Source organism: Tachyglossus aculeatus, chromosome 21 (genome assembly GCF_015852505.1).
Source record: "Tachyglossus aculeatus isolate mTacAcu1 chromosome 21, mTacAcu1.pri, whole genome shotgun sequence".
Lineage (NCBI taxonomy): Eukaryota > Metazoa > Chordata > Mammalia > Monotremata > Tachyglossidae > Tachyglossus > Tachyglossus aculeatus.
The window spans coordinates 53542204-53563426 of NC_052086.1; the positions used below are offsets into that span (position 1 = coordinate 53542204).

At 45.1% G+C, this 21223-nt stretch overlaps 1 protein-coding gene across 3 annotated transcripts in view; it reads left to right on the forward strand.

Moving 5' to 3' along the window:
• SHMT1 (serine hydroxymethyltransferase 1) overlaps positions 1–16094 on the forward strand; it is a 28514-nt gene extending 12420 nt beyond the window's left edge. For 2 of the 3 annotated variants that reach the window (XM_038763690.1, XM_038763689.1), the window contains exons 4-12: positions 1285–1400; positions 1645–1805; positions 2981–3062; positions 4306–4518; positions 6223–6339; positions 8040–8162; positions 9991–10107; positions 12478–12588; positions 15598–16094. In XM_038763690.1, the coding sequence (XP_038619618.1) occupies positions 1285–1400; positions 1645–1805; positions 2981–3062; positions 4306–4518; positions 6223–6339; positions 8040–8162; positions 9991–10107; positions 12478–12588; positions 15598–15770 (1213 nt within the window). In that variant the 3' untranslated portion in view covers positions 15771–16094. The remainder of the gene's footprint in view (positions 1–1284; positions 1401–1644; positions 1806–2980; positions 3063–4305; positions 4519–6222; positions 6340–8039; positions 8163–9990; positions 10108–12477; positions 12589–15597) is intronic. The other variant, XM_038763691.1, reaches the window with a different exon arrangement.
• Positions 16095–21223: the final 5129 nt, after the last annotated feature.

Sequence of the window (21223 nt, forward strand, 5' to 3'; positions counted from 1 at the left end):
TCTTAAGGTCTGCAAGACAGCTCTCAACACTCCATCTTTTTGGAGAAACCTTAGGAAAGAAACTGTCTGAATCCTTGACAGATTCAGTTCCACTTGGGATGGGATTCGTTTCTTTGCCATTCATTGCCACACAGAGCAGCTTTAGTTAAAAATGAAGACAGGGATTCACTGAGTTGTTAATAAAGGGGGAGGCAAGCTCGGAGGAGTAGGGGGCTAGACTAGGAGGATCACTGTTGAGAGGACAGTTGTGCTCTCTGTGCCCTGCAGTACGAGGGTCTTGAAAAGTGACCCCTGGGAGAGTTTGACTTAATCGGTATTTGAGCGCTTATCATGTGCAGAGCACTGTACTGAGCGCTTGGGAAAGTACAGGATAGCAGAGTTGGTAGACACGTTTCCTGACCTCAGTGAGTTTCTTCAACGTTAACTGAATTAATGCCAACTAGAAGATGAAAAGTAGGAATAGCCGGAAGTGCCCAAGACAGCATTTCTCACTTCCAATGGGGCTTTTCAGGAAAGCAACTCAAAGGTTAACAGTCATTGGCCATTTCACACTCGGAGGCCTTTTGGGTAATATTTCTCTTATTTTTCTGAGAAGTTAAGTGACTTCCCCAGGCCATATCGTGAGATGTGAACTAAGGAGCAAAGCCTAAGCTACAGATTATGTGTTAACTTCATTTGATTCCGTTGACACTCTAGTTCTGGGAGCATCACCCCAACAGTAAAATCGGTTTTTCTGAAGATGTATTTTTTGCAATCTTTCCACTCAGTCAATGGTATTTATCAAGCAACTTCTCTTCTTGGGCAGATTGAAAAGCAGTGAACTTCCTTTGAGGTTTCGTGAAATTTCTTTCAGTGAGTGTATAACATTTTTGGATCACTTGCATGCTGGAAAAATGTCAAGTTCCTTCCTCTTGCTTCCTCACCTTCCCCACACTCAACCCAGTTCATCATCCTGCTCAGTCTAGGTGTAGTGAAGCCCTGTGGGCTCATCCCTACCTCATAGTGTAAAGACGGCTCTCTCCCAGATAAGTAAAGATTCTGGAGCTCCTACTTTCCCCAGGTAGGAAAGGTGGGGCCTGTAGAAATTGGGGATAAATCATGTTTTTCATGAAAAACAGGCTTTAAGGTACCAAGGCTGGTACTCTAGCCTCTCCCCTCACTCCTAAGCCCTGCTGTTTGCTTCTTCATTGAGGATCCTGAAGTTTAGTGCAGTGCTCTGCACACAGTAAGTGCTTAATAAATAGGATTGACTGACTTTGATCTAGGTATTTTGTTCACCTTTAGGTATTATGGTGGAACGGAGTTTGTGGATGAGCTGGAGCTCCTGTGTCAGAAGAGGGCTTTGCAGGCCTATAATCTGGATCCACAAAGCTGGGGAGTTAATGTGCAGCCCTATTCAGGTAACACCCAGGGCCAGGTGGTCCCATCTGACTGCCTTCTGCTTCGAGGCTCGGCTCCTGTTTCCTGAGGTCGGAGCTCTCACCTCATGGGCGAGAACGATACGATTCTCTTACACCCTTTCTGGCTTGTAATAGAATGTAATTCCCGGTTTTGAGGGGAGGGCAGACCAGGCACATTTGGTGGCCACCAGATGGTAGCTATGCCGGCGGAAATATGAAAGAAGTAGGCTTTTCCCCGTTCCAGGCTCTCCAGCGAACTTTGCAGTGTACACTGCCCTGGTGGAGCCACATGGGAGGATCATGGGTCTGGACCTACCAGATGGGGGGCATCTGACTCACGGGTTCATGACAGACAAGAAGAAAATCTCGGCTACCTCTATCTTCTTTGAGTCCATGCCATACAAGGTAAGGGAGAACCTTTCTGCCCGTCTCCAGGCTAATCCACGGGGTTCCGGGGATGGGAACAGTTCCCCAGTCGTGGGAACCAGCATTTCTGAAAGTGTCTGCAGCCGCGATCCTAGGGCCCAGTGAGCGGAAAACAGTTTGGTATTCACTGACGGGGAGGTCTTGGTGCCTGCCTGGGTATTAAAACCTCTCTTGTCTTTGGAGGTCACGGCTCCACTAAACAAATGACATTCCCCTCTTATCTTCATATCCAGCATCCTAGAATGTCTTATGGTGGTTTGTGACAGGTGTCCAGGAAACAAAAGTCATCAGCTGAAAACAAACTCTGTGTCTCTCCCGGCATATGAGCTTAATTTGCATGGAAAAACACCTTTGAAGTGGGAATCCCCCACTCTGTGATTTTTAACTTTCAGTGTATTCTTCTTTTGAGAAGCTTCTCAGTTACAAAATGATGTCATCACCTTCATCGTCGTCAGCTGTATTTAAGTGTCTCTTGTTTTAGATGCCAGTTTACGGTCTGAATTTGGTTTGATTTAAATTGAGGACTGCACTCTCAAAGACAAAATGTTGCTGGGTTTTGTGCATGTCTGGTGCCATTGCTAAGGAATGCCCCAGTTGGTTAAAGCATTTCTAATGGGAGGTGCTGTCACAATCTTGGTGGACTCCGTTGTGCAATGTTAGTTGTTTCACCCATCCCAGAGCTTGAGAAATGACATTTCTGATCCAGCTGGGGCAAAAGGAAGCAGCGTGAGCAATGTGGTTCATGAGAAGTAGCATGACCTAGTGGATAAAGCATGGGCCCGGGTGTCAGAAGGACCTGGGTTCTAATCCTCGCTCTGCCACTTATCTGCTGTGGACCTTGAGCAAGCCACTTAACTTCTCTGTATGTCAGCTACTCTATCTGTAAAATGTGCATTAAGACTGTGAGCCCCAAGTGGAACGTGGACTGATTCCAAACTGATTAGCTTGTATCTACCCCGGTGCTTTAGTACAGTGCCTGGCGCGTAGTAAGCATTTAACAAATACCATTTAAAAAATAAAACCAACAACTTCCTGGTATTCATAACAGGCAACATATGAGTGGCAGGAGGTAGAAATCCTTCGATATAGGTGAAAGAAGAGGCTACTGGGTCACACCACTTAATCTGTCTAATTCTGTTTCTCTTTTGTCATAGGTGAACCCAAACAGTGGCTATATTGACTATGACCAACTGGAGGAAAATGCCCGGCTCTTCCACCCAAAGCTGATTATTGCAGGTTACTAGCTGGGCAGAGAGCTGCCCTACATGTTGATATCACCCAAGCAGGGCTGCTTGACGGGTCTCTTTGTCAGTTGACATGGAACACTTTTGCTTCCCCTACTCGGACTTCTGGTGTTCATTCATTTGTACATTCAATCGTATTTATTGAGCACTTACTGTGTGCAAAGCACTGTACTAAGTGCTAACATCAGAAACACACATTCCTGCCCACAACGAGCTCACAGTCTAGAGGGGGAGACAGACATCAATATAGATAAATTACAGATCTATACAGAGATCTACATATGTGCTATGGGGATAGGAGGGAGGATGAATGAAGAAGCAAGTAAGGGTGGCGCAGAAGGGAGTGGGAGAAGAGTAGAGGAGGGCCTAATCAGGGAAGGCTTCTTGGAGGACATATGCCTTCAATAAGGTTTTGAAGTGGGGGAGAACAATTACCTGTTCGATATGAGGAGGGAGGGCATTCCAGGCCAAAGGTAGGATGTCGGTGAGAGGTGGGTGGCGAGATAGATGAGATGGAGGTATAGTGAGAAGGTTAGCATTAGAGGAATGAAGCGTGTGGACTGGGTTGTAGTAGGAGAGTAACCCTGCTCTTCTTAGGAACCTGAGCTGAAGGCCCCTATTTTCTTGACTCTGTCTCAGCCTGGAGGCGGAGTCTCTGTAGTCACCATCAAAATCTAGTCCTAGAGCCGGGAGGCGAGGAAAACTCCGAGGCTTTTCGTACAGTTACAGGTGGCTGCAGTCTGTCATGTAAGCACCTGAGGAGACAAGGGCTTGCTAGGTCTTTGTTAGTTCTCATTTAAAATCAGGTGGTCAGCAGTACTGGGAGAGGTGCCTGAGTAATTGGGTATCTTAAATATTAGGTGGATTTGGATCCTAAATATGGAGGAAGTATACTGGTGATTTCAAAGCATGGAAACTCTTGGCTTTTGCCTGCTTTTCAGACACATTTCCCTACCCCTGAACCCTGTGGATTTGGAGCAAAGGGAAAACTTCAGCCCTTTTAAGTGTTCCCAAATGTCGTTCTGTGATAGAGAATATTACCAAAGAAATACCTGTCCTATAATTGTACGTGTGTCTTAAAAATAAGTTAAAATAAAACCTGAAACTTTCTGAGATTTTTTTTTTTTAGGGCCCCCACCACCCCCAACCCACCAAGATCCACATCCTCCGCACTAATGAAGGCACTAGGGCCAATGAGTTTCTCAAATCTGACCCAAGCAACTTGCCTTCCATAGGAATCAGCTGCTACTCCCGGAACCTGGACTATGCCCGGATGCGGAAGATTGCCGACGAGAATGGGGCCTACCTCATGGCTGACATGGCCCACATCAGCGGCCTGGTTGCCGCCGGAGTGGTGCCTTCCCCGTTCGAACACTGCCACGTGGTGTCTACCACAACTCACAAGACCCTGCGAGGCTGCCGAGCGGGCATGATCTTCTTCAGGAAAGGTTTGGCTTTGGAAGCAAAGAAAGAAGTGTGGTGTGGGGCTGAAACCAGCTCGGCCTCCGGCACTGGGCTGAGCAATTTCCAGTGGGGCCCCTCCTTCCTCTGGGGAGCAGGAGCTTTGAAAGGAGCAAGAGGGTTGAGGCCTCTGAGATAGGCACACTGTGGTGGTGGGAAAGGGAGGGTCTTTGCAGGTAATCGTGGATGTTTCGGGCAGGGGTGGGCAGCCCTCGGTTGGCACAGGGGCTGGGGCACATGGATTGGTACAGGGCCTGTTTCTGGGGCATGGTTCAGGGGGGTGGTTTATTCGTGCATCTTTAACTGCTTATATCTTCTTCCTCCTTTCTCAAAGGACCCTGTCGGACCTAGCCTGTCAAGCCCTGGTCCCCCTGGGGCTCCTGTACCAGCCCACGGTCCAGGACTGAGGGGCCTTGCCTCTTGGGCTTTAGGGAGGCCCCACTATTCCCTACATCAGGCCTGGGGTGATGGCCCCAAATTGGCCAATGGGAAGGACAGCCCTTGTTTCAGGGCTGGTGGTCTAGGTGTCTGGCCCATAATGATATGTCTGGCAGACCCCCACTCTCGACAAGCCACTAGAAGCAGAGAATTGAGAACCAGATTCATGCATTCATTCAGTCATTTATTGAGCACTTACTCTGTCCACAGCACTATACTAAGGACTTGGGAAAGTACAATACACTAAAGAGTGACAATCCCTGCCCACAATGAGCTCACAGTCTAGAGGGGGAGACAGACATCAATATAGGTAGATAAATTACAGATCTATACAGAGATCTACATAGGTGCTATGCGGATGGGAGGGAGAATGAATGAAGGAGCAAATAAGAGCGGGACAGAAGGGAGTGGGAGAAGAGGAGAGAAGGGCTTAGTCAGGGAAGCCTTCTAGGAGAAGATGTGCCTTCAGTAAGACTTTGAAGTGGAAGGGAGCAATTGTCTGTCAGATATGAGGAGGGAGGTCATTGCAGGCCAGAAGTAGGATGTGGGCGAGAGGTCAGCGGAGAGATGGACAAGATCGAGGTACAGTGAGGAGGTTATCATTAGATAAATAGAAACTCAAGCTTTTTTTTTGGGGGGGGGGGGTGTTTGTTGAGCACTTACTGTGTACCAGGCAGGCACTGTACTAAGTGCCTAAACCAGTTAAACCAGTTGGACATAGTCCATGGGGCTCACTGTCTCTTCAATCCATTTTACAGATGAGGTAACTGAGGCACAGAGAAATTAACTGACTTGCCCAAGGCCACACAGCAAACAAGTGGCAGAGCAGGGATTAGAACCAGAATCCAGATCCTCTGACGCCTAGGCCCATGCTCTTTCCACAAGGCCATGCTGCTTCCTCATTATTTACATTAGATATAAGGACACACATGGATTAGAAGAGTCCTTTTCATTGCTCTCTCTTGGGGCTGGAATAATGTGTCTAGATGGAATAGAACTTAAAATTTGTTGTTAAGAAGCCAGAAGCACTCACTATGAATTGGTGCCAGGATTGCTCTCCTATTATTTCCTTGCCAAGGAGGAACTTAATTAGCCTTTGGTCAAATAGTCCTGAGGAATATGGGAGAATTTAAGGGTCTGGTCTCCAAGTCTCTAAAGGGCCCTTTGCCCAGAAGCTCTTCCTAGTTAGTGCTTGAATCATACTAGAGAGGAACACCAGAGACATTTTTATTCTGTTTTTCTTTGTCTTTCAGGAGTGCGCAGTGTGGACCCTAAAACAGGCAAAGAGACGCAGTACAACCTGGAATCACTCATCAACGCTGCCGTTTTTCCAGGACTTCAGGGAGGCCCTCACAATCACGCCATTGCTGGTAAAAAGACACCTAAATGGAACAGTACAGCCTCCTGGTTAAAATACATCAAGCCGCTCAAGGGAAATTCAATTTTTTTTTTAATGTTTCTATTGGCATCCCCATACTAATTTACCCCAATTTCTACTCTCAGTTCATTTTTATTGTTTTTAAAAAGGTACCATCTCAAATTTAATTTTTTAAAAAATTGTTAATGGCTAAGTAGATGTATATTTATGAATCCATCCAAGTTCTTGGTTGACATGTTGATTTCCTGCATTTGTGTGACAAATTTTCAGTATCTCCACTATCACCAGTAGACTTGAGTATTTGGGATTATGGCGTCAGGAGCAAATAGTCATTTTAAATTCATATTTTGTTTCTGCGGGATTTCTTTTTTCCCCACTCCATAAAAAGCCTGGAGTTTCCTCAGGTAACTGGCATCAGTGGTCAGTTTTTGTCATCCCTTGCCTTCACCTCAGGGGTCAGATCTGAATATTATTAAATTTGAGATTGCTGTCGGGTTCTTATATCCCAAATTCAGCAAGGCTGCCTTAACATTGCTACATCCAGGTGTCTGACTTGTCAAATGTTCATTTAGCCAATTGGACATTTTCATAGGCAAGAAAGGAGTAATATTACCAAAGAAACACTTGTCATATAGGGGATGTACCTGAATTGTACATATAAGAGCTGAAACTTTTGAGACTTTTAAGACCTTTCCCTAATCAAGACACTCATGATTAGGGACTTGTCAAATGTTCATTTAGCCAATTGGACATTTTCATAGGCAAGAAAGGAGTAATATTACCAAAGAAACAGTTGTCATATAGGGGATGTACCTGAATTGTACATATAAGAGCTGAAACTTTTGAGATTTTTAAGACCTTTCCCTAATCAAGACACTCATGATTAGGGACTTGTCAAATGTTCATTTAGCCAATTGGACATTTTCATAGGCAAGAAAGGAGTAATATTACCAAGAAACACTTGTCATATAGGTGATGTACCTGAATTGTACATATAAGAGCTGAAACTTTTGAGATTTTTAAGACCTTTCCCTAATCAAGACACTCATGATTAGGGACTTGTCAAATGTTCATTTAGCCAACTGGACATTTTCATAGGCAAGAAAGGAGTAATATTACCAAAGAAACACTTGTCATATAGGGGATGTACCTGAATTGTACATATAAGAGCTGAAACTTTTGAGATTAAGACCTTTCCCTAATCAAGACACTCATGATTAGGGGCTTGTCAAATGTTCATTTAGCCAATTGGACATTTTCATAGGCAAGAAAGGAGTAATATTACCAAAGAAACACTTGTCATATAGGGGATGTACCTGAATTGTACATATAATTGCTGAAACTTTTGAGATTTTTAAGACCTTTCCCTAATCAAGACACGCATGATTAGGGACTTGTCAAATGTTCATTTAGCCAATTGGACATTTTCATAGGCAAGAAAGGAGTACTATTACCAAAGAAACACTTGTCATATAGGTGATGTACCTGAATTGTACATATAAGAGCTGAAACTTTTGAGATTTTTAAGACCTCTCCCTAATCAAGACACTCATGAGCCTTTAATTCCTGAGCAGTGCTAGCTGACCTCTTTGATTTGTGTTGACAAAAGGACAGTTCCAAGACTGTATTGCAGAAATATAATGGGATTGCCATTTCCCCAGAGATCTCAAGTCCCTTATCTCTTCTGCCTAGGAGTTGCTGTGGCCCTGAAGCAAGCCATGACCCCTGAATTTAAGGTTTATCAGCAGCAGGTGGTGGCCAACTGCAAGGCTCTATCTGCAGCCATGACTGAGCTGGGTTACCATGTTGTAACAGGTAAAATGAAAACCGGGAGAAAAAAAAACCGCTCTGACCTGGAATTCCTCTCTGGCCCTTCCTGAAGGCAGTTTCCATCTATACTCATCACTGCTTTGTGTCACTCCTGTTCATTGTCCTGTTGTCCTGCAGCTGCTTTTTGGAGGCACTTTCCTCTCCTGTCCCCATTTCTGGTGAATAAAAACAGTTCTGGCTGCAACGCTTCAGGATTAAAGGCCGGCCTAATGACTCACTGTTAGAAATTATCAAGAGGCAGGACAAGGAAGGGACCAAAATGGTGCTGGGCCGACAGTGATTCCCTCTCCCCCACATTCCAGTTCTTTTCCAGCAGGGATAGATATTTGGTGAACAACACCACTGAACAGTGACAGAGTGCAATTGCAGTGAGAGGGTGTATCATTTTCTTAAAAAAAAAAGATGTTATGGTATTTAAGCACTTACTGTGTGCCAGGCACCATACGAAGCACTGGGATAGATACAAGATAATCGGGTTGGGCACAGTTTCTGTCCCACATAGGGCTCACCATCTTCATCCTCATTTTGCAGATGAGGGAACTGAGGCACAGAGAAGTGAAGTTGCCCAGAGTCACACAACAGACAAGTGGCAGAGCCAGGATTAGAACCCAGGTCCTCTGACTCCCAGGACTGGCTCTTTCCACAAGGCCACGCTGCTTCTCACTATGAACATGTCAGTGTAAGCAAGTGGTCGTTGCTGCCCTCCTCCAGGAAAAACTTGCTCTTGGAACGATTTCTTCGAAACAATCTCAAGCAAGTTGGCCTTATGTGGTCAAGGGAGTTTGAGTGAGCAGAATCCCCATTCTCTGGCCTCACTTTCTCTCTTCCCTTCCCCTTTTGTAGAGAAGCAGCGTGGCTCAGTGGCAAGAGCCCGGGCTTTGGAGTCAGAGGTCATGGGTTCGAATCCCAGCTCCGCCACATGTCTGCTGTGTGACCCTGGGCAAGTCACTTCACTTCTTGGAGCCTCAGTTACCTCATCTGCAAAATGGGGATGAAGACTGTGAGCCCCACGTGGGACAACCTGATCACCTTGTATCCTCCCAGCGCTTAGAACAGTGCTTTGCACATAGTAAGCGCTTAACAAACGCCATCATCGTTGTTATTATTATAGACACAAGTTGGTTCCAGAAATCCATTGCTTTGTATCTAAGTGTAAAAATAATAATAATTGTGGTATTTAAGTGCTTACTACGTGCCAAGCCCCGTGCTGAGAGTCCCCGTCCCCCAGTCAGAGCTACACTTCTACCGAAATCACAGTTCTTTTTTTAATGTTATCTGTTGAGCGCCTGGCAAGCACTGGGGCAGACCCAAGCTAATCAAGTTGGACATAGTCTTTGTCGCACTCGGGACTCACTGTCTTTAATCCCCATTTTACAGATCATCATCATCATCAATCGTACTTATTGAGCGCTTACTATGTGCAGAGCCCTGTACTAAGCGCTTGGGAAGTACAAATTGGCAACATATAGAGACAGTCCCTACCCAACAGTGGGCTCACAGTCTAAAAGATGTGGTAACTATGTACAGATGTGGTAACTAAGGGACAGAGAAGTGAATTGATTTGCTGTACTTCCCAAGCACTTAGTCCAGTGCTCTGCACACAGTAAGCGCTCAATAAATACGATTGAACGAATTTGCCCAAAGTCACACAGCAGGCAAGTGGCAGCGTCCAGGATTAGAACCCAGGTCCTCCGATTCCCAGGCCCGTGCTCTTCCCACTAGGCCATGCTGCTTCTCAGATCCCTCCCCAAAGACTAACCCAGTGCTCTTTGGCAATCAGCGTGACTTCCTGGACTGTACAATTTTTCCGCAGGGGGTTCGGACAACCATCTGATCCTCGTGGATCTGCGCAACAAAGGCACTGACGGAGGGAGGGCCGAGAAGGTCCTGGAAGCCTGCTCTATTGCCTGTAACAAGAACACCTGCCCAGGTATGAGCCCCTTCTAATCTGAGCCACTCTCTAAGGCACAATCGATATTGTGTGAGAGAGCAGGTGTCCACTGTGGTCCAGCAGCAGACCCTGTGAAACTTGCCCAGCCCCAAAATGAACCTATCCTGTCTGGTGAGGCCCGTGTCAGAAATTCCCGTTGTAGTGGGAATTCCAGCCCAATCAGGGAAGGGGATTTTGAAAACTTGAATTAAGCCTGAATGCAGTGGTTAATTTGCACCCGCTGAAGTCAGTCAGTGGTATTTGAGTGCTTATTATGTGCAGATCCGAGTAGTAAGCACTTGGGAGAGTAAAACAGAAGTAGCAGACATGTTCCCTGCTTGTAACAAACTTACAGTCTAGTATTTGAGGGCTTAAACTATATGCAGAGTACTGTATTAAGTGCTTATTATGGAAAGGGAATGTCTGTTAGTGTTTAGAACTGTGCTTTGCACATAGTAAGTGCTTAAATGCCATTATTATTATTATTGTTGTATTGTACTCGCCCAAGCACCTAGTACAATGCTCTGCACACAGTAAGTGCTTAATAAATACAACTGAATGAATGACTGTTCCCTGCCCTCAACAAATTTACCGTCTAGAGGAGGAGATGAATATTAATATATATTTTTATATTCATTCAGTCATACTTATTGAGTGCTTACTGTGTGCAGAGCACTGTACTGAGCACTTGGGAAGTACAAGTTGGCAACGTATAGAGATGGTCCCTACCCAACAGCGGGCTCACAGTCTAGAAGTCTTATACATTCATTCATTCATTCAATCGTATTTATTGAGCGCTTACTGTGTGCAGAGCACTGTACTAAGCGCTTGGGAAGTACAAGTTGGCAACATATAGAGATGGTCCCTACCCAACAGCGGTCTCACAGTCTAGAAGGCCACTTCTAGACTAAATAATAAATACGATTGATTGATTAGAAGGGGGAGACAGAAAACAAAACATATTAACAAAATAAAATAAATAGAATAAATATGTACAGGTAAAATAGAGTAATAAATACTTACAAACATATATACAGGTGCTGTGGGGAGGGGAAGGAAGGGGCTCAGTCTGGGAAGGCCTCCAGTCTAAGCGGGGAGACTGAGGATTTAATCTCCATTTTAGAGATGAGGAAACCACACACACACACACACACACACACACACACACACACACACACACACACACACACACACACACACACACACACACACAGCCCTTAACATACATATCTATAAGCTATATATAAAGACTTCATATAGATAGATATATATAAAGACTTCATATAAATATATATCTACACATAGATATATATATCCACCTCAACCCCATAGCACTTAGCATACATATCTATAAGCTATATATAAAGACTTCATATAGATATATATATAAAGACTTCATATAGATATATATCTACATATAGATATATATATCCACCTCAACCCCATAGCACTTAGCATACATAGCTATAAGCTATATATAAAGACTTCATATAGATATATATATAAAGACTTCATATAGATATGAAGCATATATCTATATGAAGTCTTTATAGCTTATAGCTATGTATGCTAAGTGCTATGGGGTTGAGGTGGATATATATATCTATGTGTAGATATATATTTATATGAAGTCTTTATATATCTATCTATCTATATGAAGTCTGTCTTTATAGCTTATAGATATGTATGTTAAGTGCTATGGGGTTGAGGTGGGTCAAGTGAATGCTTCTTGAGAAGGGTCCATTTTTCTAGTGAGTCCAGGTGAAACACCGTGAAACCTTCCCTTGCCAAGGGAAAGCTTCATTTCGTGGTAGGTGAGACCTCTCATCTGCCTTCGCTTGAGTAAGTTGTTTTTGAACCAGACCCGCGGAAGCGACGAGCTCCCTCTAACTCCTTCCTGTCATTCTTCGCACTTCTGGAAACCCTGGTTCAGGAACCTGCCAGCAGGCAACTTAAGAAGCAGCGTGGCTCAGTGGAAAGAGCCCAGGCTTTGGAGTCCGAGGTCATGGGTTCAAATCCCCGCTCCACCGCTTGTCAGCTGTGTGACTTGGGGCAAGTCACTTCACTGGGCCTCAGTTCCCTCATCTGGAAAATGGGGATTAAGACTGTGAGCCCCACGTGGGACAACCTGATCACCTTGTATCCCCCCAGCGCTTAGAACAGTGCGCTGCACATAGTAAGTGCTTAACAAATATCATTATTATTATTATTAAGTGATGTTTCTAAACCTACTGCACCTGCTTTTAAAACCTGGATGAGCTGGGCCAGAAACCTCCGGCCATGTGACAACAGGATACTGTGGGTGTTGTTTTTTGAAAGCTTTCTCCTTTGTATCGGGGGCAAGAATGATTCTGTGTTCTTCCTTCTCAGGTGACAAAAGTGCATTACGACCCAGTGGTCTGAGACTTGGGACTCCAGCATTGACATCCAGAGGCCTCCTGGAAAACGATTTCATAAAAGTAGCTCATTTTATCCATAGAGGTACGAACAAAGTCTTGGGAACCATGGGGTAATGTGAAGTTTCTCTGTAAGGAGCCAGTTTTCTGTCATTGTGGTATCAAGTGTAAGGTCCCGACCTTGAAACAGGACTTCTTAGGGACATTTTGTGTCCTGTGGTCTCCATCTTAGGGAAGCAGCGTGGCTCAGTGGAAAGAGCCCGGGCTTTGGAGTCAGAGGTCGCAGGTTCAAATCCCTGCTCTGCCACTTGTCAGCTGTGTGACTTTGGGCAAGTCACTTCACTTCTCTGGGCCTCAGTTCCCTCATCTGTAAAATGGGAATGAAGACTGTGAGCCCACGTGGGACAACCTGATTACCTTGTGTCCACCCCAGCACTTAGAACGGTGCTTGGCACATAGTAAGCGCTTAACAAATACCGACATTATTATTATTATTGTTATTATTATTATTATGTGGGGCTTCTATTACCAAGGTAACAGAAGAAGTGAGAGGCAATGTTGTGTAAGAACTGGGAATCAGGAAGAGTAGGAAACCCAGCTCTGTACCCCTGACCTGCTGTAACCTTGGATAAATTTTTGAGGCTTTTTGTTTGTATTTGTTTAGCACTTACTCTGGGCCAAGATCCTTAGTAATAATAATAATTATGGTATTTGTTAAGCACTTACGTGCCAGGCACTATATTAAGTGCTGGTCCTGGGGTAGATACAAGATAATCAGCTTGGCTCAGTGGAAAGAGCACTAGCTTTGGAGTCAGAGGTCATGGGTTCAAATCCCAGCTCCGCCAAGTGTCAGCTGTGTGACTTTGGGCATGTCTCCCCCCTTCTAGACTGTGAGCCCGCTGTTGGGTAGGGGCCGTCTCTATATGTTGCCAACTTGTACTTCCCAAGCGCTTAGTACAGTGCTCTGCACACAGTAAGCACTCAATAAATACAATTGAATGAATGAATGAACTTATCTGGGCCTCAGTTACCTCATCTGTAAAATGGGGATTAAGACTGTGAGCCCCCCAAGGGATAACCTGATCACCTTGTAACCTCCCCAGCGCTTAGAGCAGTGCCTTGCACATAGTAAGCGCTTAATAAATGCCATCACTATTATTATAATCAGGTTGGACACAGTCCCTGTCCCACATGGGGCTCATGGTCTAAGTGGGCCTCACTGCCTCTGTTTCTTCATCTGCTCTCCCTTCCTCTTAGATTGGGAGTCCCAGGTAGGACAGAGCCAGATCTCCCCGTGCTTAGTAGATAAGCACTTACTAAATGTCATTCTTAAAAGCTAAATTTCCATAACGTACACTGTGCTATAAAGTAGGCATCGTCTCCGGCCCCCATGGAGCCCTCTGGCTCAGAGGGATGGACTAGGTGGGCTGGACCCTGGGAAGGGCAAAAAGTAGAGTTATCAGCAAGGGGGAGGGGAAAGGAGGAAAAAGAGGGAACCAGGAGGGATAGTGCCAAGGAGGCTGCAGAGGGAGTAGGGCTAGCTGGTGGAAACAGAAGCCCTAGCAAGGAACGGGAATGTGTCTTTTGTTGTATTCTCCCAAGCGCTTAGTACGTGCTCTGTACATAATAAGCGCTTGATACAATTGAATGAACTAACAGGACTGCAGTAGGAGGTGGGGAAAAAGGGCAAGGCCGCCATTCCGCTTCCTCCCTTTCTCTGCTGTGCTCCAGTGCGGTGGAGGCTTTCACGCTGAGCGGGCACTGCCAAGCAGCCGCCCTGGCCCTGTTGGCCCTCTGCCTGACCATTCATTACTCGGGGCCCAGCTGGGAGTCTTCTCTTCCCACAGCTTCGGTTCCCCTCTGCCACCTTAGAAGTTCAGGGCAAGGTGAAGGATGGGCTTCATGATTTCCATTCATTCAGGGACAAAAAGCAACAAGCTGGGCCATACACATGACAGACATAAACACATGTGCGAGCCTGATAGACGTACAGTCCAAGATAGACGAAAAACAGACTAAGGGGAAAAATGCCAGAGTAAGGGGGTGAGGGCTGCAGGAAGATGAGAGAAGGAAGAATTCTGCTCTTGTGACAACTGGTGTGCAGAAAACTGCATTCACTTCTCCATTCGTAACTTACCCCTATTCCCCAAGGGAGCATATGCTCACGTCAAACCCATGATCCATCACCACACTTATCACCCTTCCCGCGACATTCACCCTACATGAATATGTGTATACATCCTCTCCGATATATTGTCAGATTCCTCCAAACATTGGCTTATACATACATCTCTCCCAAAAGGCAATCTTCCCCCCAAAATCCTCCAAAATTCCCACCCCAGGAGTATATTAAAAACAAAACAAAAAAACAGGTATTCATATTCATTCAGGGGCAAAAAGCAACATGCTTGGTCATACGCAGAGGACAGACATAAACATACTCACGAGCCTGAGAGAGGCAGACAGTCACACAGCCTGAGACAGGAGAAAAACAGAGGAAGGGAAAAGTCTAACCCTGCTGATGACCAGATATTTCTTACATGGCAGCCAAAGTCTTTTAAGTGTTGGGTGATTATGCGAATGGAATTTTTATTGGTTACTCCTCCTTAGGGGAAGTCCAGATTGCAAAACTTGGCCTCCTCCCTGGGTCCTAGTGGCTTTTCCTAGTTTATTCATTGAGTGTTTAGTATGTGCAGAGTGTGGGAGAGTACAAGAGTTGGCAGACACATTCCCTGCCCACAACAAGTTTGCAATCTAGAGGAGAGAGACGTTAATATAATTTACAATACACAACTTAAAGATATGTACACAGGTGCTGTGGGGTGGCTGTCAAATACCCGAAGGTCACAGATCCAAGTGCATGGACAACACAGAAGGGAAAGGGAGCTGGGGAAAAGAGGGTTCAAACAGGAAAAGCCCCTTGGAGATGTATCCTTAATCCTGCACTAATATTCCTCCCCAGCTTGACAGTGGGTGGATGTATATCCCTTGGTCCTGTCAGTTGTCCCGGGCTGTTTGAATGCACTCACATCAGAATGTCTTTGCTCCCTGAGAATGTGGAAAAGATTCACCTGTGGCTTATCGCCCTGTGCAGGAATAGAACTGACTCGGATGATTCAAAGTGAGATGGCTGCTAAAGCCACCCTGAAGGAGTTCAAAGAGAGACTGGCGGGAGATGAGAAGTACCAGAGCATCATCAAGTCCATCAGAGAGGAGGTGGAGGGCTTTGCTGCCGCCTTCCCCTTGCCTGGCCTGCCTGACTTTTGACATGAGATGGCACGGTCCCTTCGCAGACCGCGTTAGTTTCAGAACCAATGTCAGTGTGTCTACTATGAAGGCTCAGGGGTTCATGTGCCAAAATTGCCTTTAAGGAAAAAGCAAGTGAGAAAAGTGGCTTTTTCCTGGTGAAGAATCAACCTTGACTTCTTCCTCTTTCCTAGATTTCTCACAAAAACCACTTCTAAGACATGTGCCAATTGCGACGACGGTGTGGATCTAAGCCAGGAATGATCTGTTTCATTTTCCACATTACGCTAATGGTGTGGGATTTTATTTTTGAAATCACCAATTAAAGAATGAATCTATCAACTTCTTATAGAGCGAACTGGACTTGTTTACAGGAGATTGGACTGTGATACAGCCCAATTTTTCCAAAGGCAAAGCATAAAGCAACGGGCAGGGACTATCTCCACCTAACAATATCTACTCTCCCAAGGGCTTAGAACAATACCCTACTCACAGTAAGCGTTCAACAAGTACCACTGATTGACTGAAAGCTGTTAGTAAGAAAAGTCATTTTGCTTCCTCAATGGTAACAATCAATCAATGCTATTCATTCAATCGTATTTATTGAGCGCTTACTGTATGCAGAGCACTGTACTAAGTGCTTGGGAAGCCCAAGCTGGCAACATCCAGAGACGGTCCCTACCCAACAGTGGGCTTGCAGTCTAGAAGGGGGAGACAGACAACAAAACAAAACATATAAATAAAATAGAATAAACATGTACAAATAAAATAGAGTAATAAATATGTACAAACATATACACAGGTGCTGTGGGCTATGTGCAGAGCGCTGTACTAAGTGGGAGAGAACAAGAATTGTAATCACATTCCCTTCCCACAGGGAACTTACAGTCTAGACAGGGGACAGACGTTAAGATGAATAATTTCAGGAAATGAACATACAAGTGCTATGGGGCAGAGTTGGGGGTGAATACCTAATGGGGACAGAGATCCAAGTGCAACAGCCACCCACTCATCAGAACTATATGTTGCCGATTTGTACTTCCCAAGCGCTTAGTACAGTGCTCTGCACACAGTAAGCGCTCAATAAATACGACTGAATGAATGGAACTAATCCCTTCCTCACAGCTACAACCACACTTACCTTGCGCTTCAATTAATATTAGTTTTGAAGTTATGAAGCTTCCTGTAATGCAGAATTTGGACAACTTCAGGGCCAGTAGGTATCATCATCTATTTAGGAAGGTGTCTAAGGAGCTCCCCATGCCCTTCTTTTCTCCTTAATGTTCAGCATACTGCAGGGATAAAGTGTGGTGAATATTTTCAGTCTAGAGAGTGTACATTGTGCCACTAACAGGCCCTAGATTTCTCTCCCGTTTTGGTGCCCGGCGTACCCATCGCCTTCCTGTTAGTGAAATAAACCGTCGCCTTCCCAAATACATTTTATTTTTCAAATAGCTGAGTGCCAAACACAACTATGACTTTTTTAATAAGCACGGTAAAATTAAGACCCACAGAATGTTTGACGAGAATTATCGCTTTAAAAAATACAACCAATTTTATATTTCAAAAATATCTGAACTCAAATAAATTAAATCTTTTTTTTTTAAAAAAAGTACACTCTTCTCATGTTCATTTGGCATTAACTCTTGTTAAACTCTTGTGCAGCAACACCTACAAAATCATATTACGCACACATGCCAGCTGCGCCACTTTCATGGGGGCACCTGTTGAAGCTACTGCTTATGCAAATGGTCTGTACACACAAACACACCCCTACAAACGAGTGGACATGCAGTATTAAAATAGGTTTTCTTTCAAATGATGAGAGAATTCACCCTGCAACCCTGAAGGCAAGTTTTATCCCAACCCAAGGAATATGCCGAACTCCCTGGCATTTGAATAGGGGGTGAGGTACCCTGTAGCTCTGCCTTCCGGGTGACTTTTCCAGCGCTCCCAGACATCAGCCCTGCCCCTTCTGGTTCTGACTCCCCCAGATTACCGGCCCCCGTCGTCGGGGTTAATGAACTCTGAGATGACTTACTGTAACTGCAAAGATCACAGCTTCTATTAGGGGTTTTGTCATTCACACACGTTTGGTAGCTGGTCTAAGAGACTTCCCTGCTCCCAAACGCGCGGTAAACGGACTCTTCAGAAAGGTTTCTCAGCAGCAGGGCCCTGGAAGAATCCACCGGCCCCATTGAAGAGCGAACTCTTCATTCCAGGCTAAGGTGCAAGTATTGACGTTACTTTGTTGCAAAGTGCAAATTGCTCTTTCCCTGTCTCTTCCCCATCCCGGCAAGGACTTCCAGGAGAAAAGGAGGAAAGAACCAGAGGGTCGCAACTAATAATCTTCCAAAGGGCCTTCATACAGGCGAGGGCAGGCCGTTCAGGAACTGCTCAGCGGGTCGAGAACAACGGACAGAAAGGGGCACCGTACCAAACCCCTTGTGAAAGCAGTACGGTACACCAACTGCTGAGCTTTTCACTTTTTACTTCTCCCCGCTGCTCTTCAACTGCACGGGGGAGACGTGCAATTTAGCAGTCTTTAAAGGACACAGTCGTCCTAACATTCACTCCTTCCATTTCCCGTTGAACCGTTCACACCGGGGACGGACCAGAAGTCTGGCTTGATTTCCAGCACGGGGCCAAGGGATCTTCTTCTCAGCTCTTGGGAAAGTAAACGAAACTTGGCAGAAACTTTTCTCCTGTCTTAAAAGGTATTCCTCCAAAAGGCTGCTTTGATGAATTCTCTGATGGGCAGAGAAGGTGCCTTCAGCTGTGCCGACAATGATGGTACGAGGAGTTACGCTGGAAACTATGATTGGACGTGCGATATTTCGGGGGTGCGTGCGCTCGGCATTCACAGAAGCAGATAATGGGCAGGCTCGGCGTCACGATGTCCAGTAGGCAAAACACCCTTCCCGGCAAGGCAGGCTGTACGGAACAGCCGCGGTCCTGACGGGCAGAATAGGAGCCGTCGACGTTTTCTAGGATTTTGAGATGGGATTTGCGCGTCACTCCCGTGCGCCTGAAATTAGCTTCTTCCACTGGTTCTGATTTGAGATTAGGACCACTTGAAACCTGTTCTAAAATCCAGGACTCTTAGGGTGGACTACAGATTAATGCTTTAAGTTCGACTTTTGAGGCGTCTGTGTATCTGTCTCGCCTTGACCTTGACGATGAGACTGACGTCTAAGGAGGTACTACGGAATTCTAGGGGCTATGGAAGGTTTGAGGCAGTAGCTGTCGGGAAAATATGGCACTGCATGTGCTTAAAAGACCATTTGCTTTTGACAATTTTTCAAATGAGGTCTTTAAATGTTGCACATGTGCATATTTGCAAGAATGACATTCATAACCAACTAATATTTTCATAGCTCTAGCGTAACAGGATCAAAAAGAGGGTATAAAATAAATAGCAACATTCAAGTATAAAGCTCAAACTTCAGAATAAAAGGCAAATCTTATTCTCTGTGCTTCACTCCCTGAGTGAGAAGCTGATGATGGAGATGGGGCCCAAATCACAACCAAAGGAGGGAAGTGCTATTGTCAGTTTATTTCTGGGAAATGGCTTAATTTGGTTTCATTTCTTAGACACCGTTTTGGGGGTTTTTTTTGCAGACTTCAATTAGCCTAATTACTAGAGAAGAATCTCAGCTATTTTGGATATCCCTTGCTCAAAATCCAATATTCTTCCCTACTATCCCCCCTAGCCAGAATCTATTTTAATGCCTGTCTCCCCCCTGTAGACGGTAAACTCCTTGCGGGCAGGGATCCCGTCTACCAACTGTATTGTACTGTCCTTTCCCAAGCACTCGGCACAGTGCTCTGAACACAGTAGGCTCTCAATAAATACCACTGACTGACTGATTGATAGACAGGATCTCAACCCTGGAGACTCTTCTTCCCATCAACATTGTAAGAAAAGGTCTTCTAATAGATTCAGTTCTCCAAAATGGGATTCTGGAAAGGGAACAAAGATCAGACAGTCTGGAGGTGGTTTGTAGCCTGAAGTGACCGCAATTGGAAATCCCTTATTTGTGGGGATACGATAGTTCAGCTATCACTGATCGTGTTAGAAATAAATTCGCCAAAAACTGAAACATCCACCTATCAATCAGAACTAGCATTGTCCAAGTTATTTCCCGACTTCCATTTTTAATTCAGAAGGTTAACCACTAATTTGCACATCTACCTTGCCTTTTCTTAGGAAGAGATGACAAACTCTCACAATTAACTGTCCAATCTTCAGGGCCCAGGTTCATAAAGAAAGAGTTCTGCCCTACCCACTCTAGGCAAAAGAGATTCTAATGTGCCTTGTTCTCAATGCCTTCGTGAGGCCATGTTAAGACCAGAGGTAAACACCCTTAAAGATCTTTAAAGATCATTCTAGGCAATTTTAACTAAAGTAAATCTGAAGTTACCTAACTCCACCAAAAAGCTGACCTGCTGTTTGATCATTTTCCCACTGTCCGGCTGCCTTTACAATGTCCACTAAATAACCCCCTTTTAGAATAATAGCACTGATCCTTTTTGATCCTCTTGTTACAAAAACAATCTCATGTGGGCTTTGATATAGGCTTTTTTTCCTTTAAGGTAAAAGGTTACACGGTCACTTCCTTAAATGAGCTAGCGGAAGCTGTTCACCACGCAATAAGGTAAAACATCTTGCCATTTAAAAACAAAACAAAAGCAAGCTTTCCCAGTGGGCCTGGTTCACATGCCGAAACACTGTACTCTTCGCATTTAAAACTGGGACAGGAAACTCTTCACGTGTTCACGTTTTGCACTGAATTATGTGCTGAGGCCAAACACGGATGCAAAGGGGGCTGATGAAGAACACGGGCTTCTCAAGCCATTGCTTGAGATCCCCAACCTCAGCCTGATGATCAGAATAATAAACGCTGTGATGACACCCCTCCCCTTAGCTGGGAGCACCATGGGTCCGACCTCATTATCGTGAATCTACCCCAGTGCTTAATGCATAGTAGGTGCTTAACAAATACCGTAACTCTAACACTACTACTGACAACAGTAAGGCAGAAATCTCGACAGCGAGCCTTGGGGACCGTTTCCCTTTTCTCGAGCAAAACCCTTGGCCTGACTTTCCCTTATGAGAGGCAAAAAAATGGTGAAAGCCAACCTTTCTTTGCCATTTTTGTTCTTTAAGAGACTGGAGAGAAATAAAATGGTTAGAGCTCGCGACCCTTCTTGGCAAAGAGATGGGCTAAACCTGGAAACGTGGTTTGACCCGACGTTAAAGAAATCCCCTCGGTTCAGGACGCTGAACGGAAGTGCAAACATTGGCTCAAGTTGTAAGGGAGGGGGCACGCTACACCAAAGCATCCTCCCCAAATCCTGTCACTGTCCCTTGGTACGCTGACACTCGTCACCTTCATTTCCAGAATCAGAATTAGCTGAATTCGATTCAATCGTATTCATTGAGCGTTTACTGTGTGCAGAGCACTGTACTA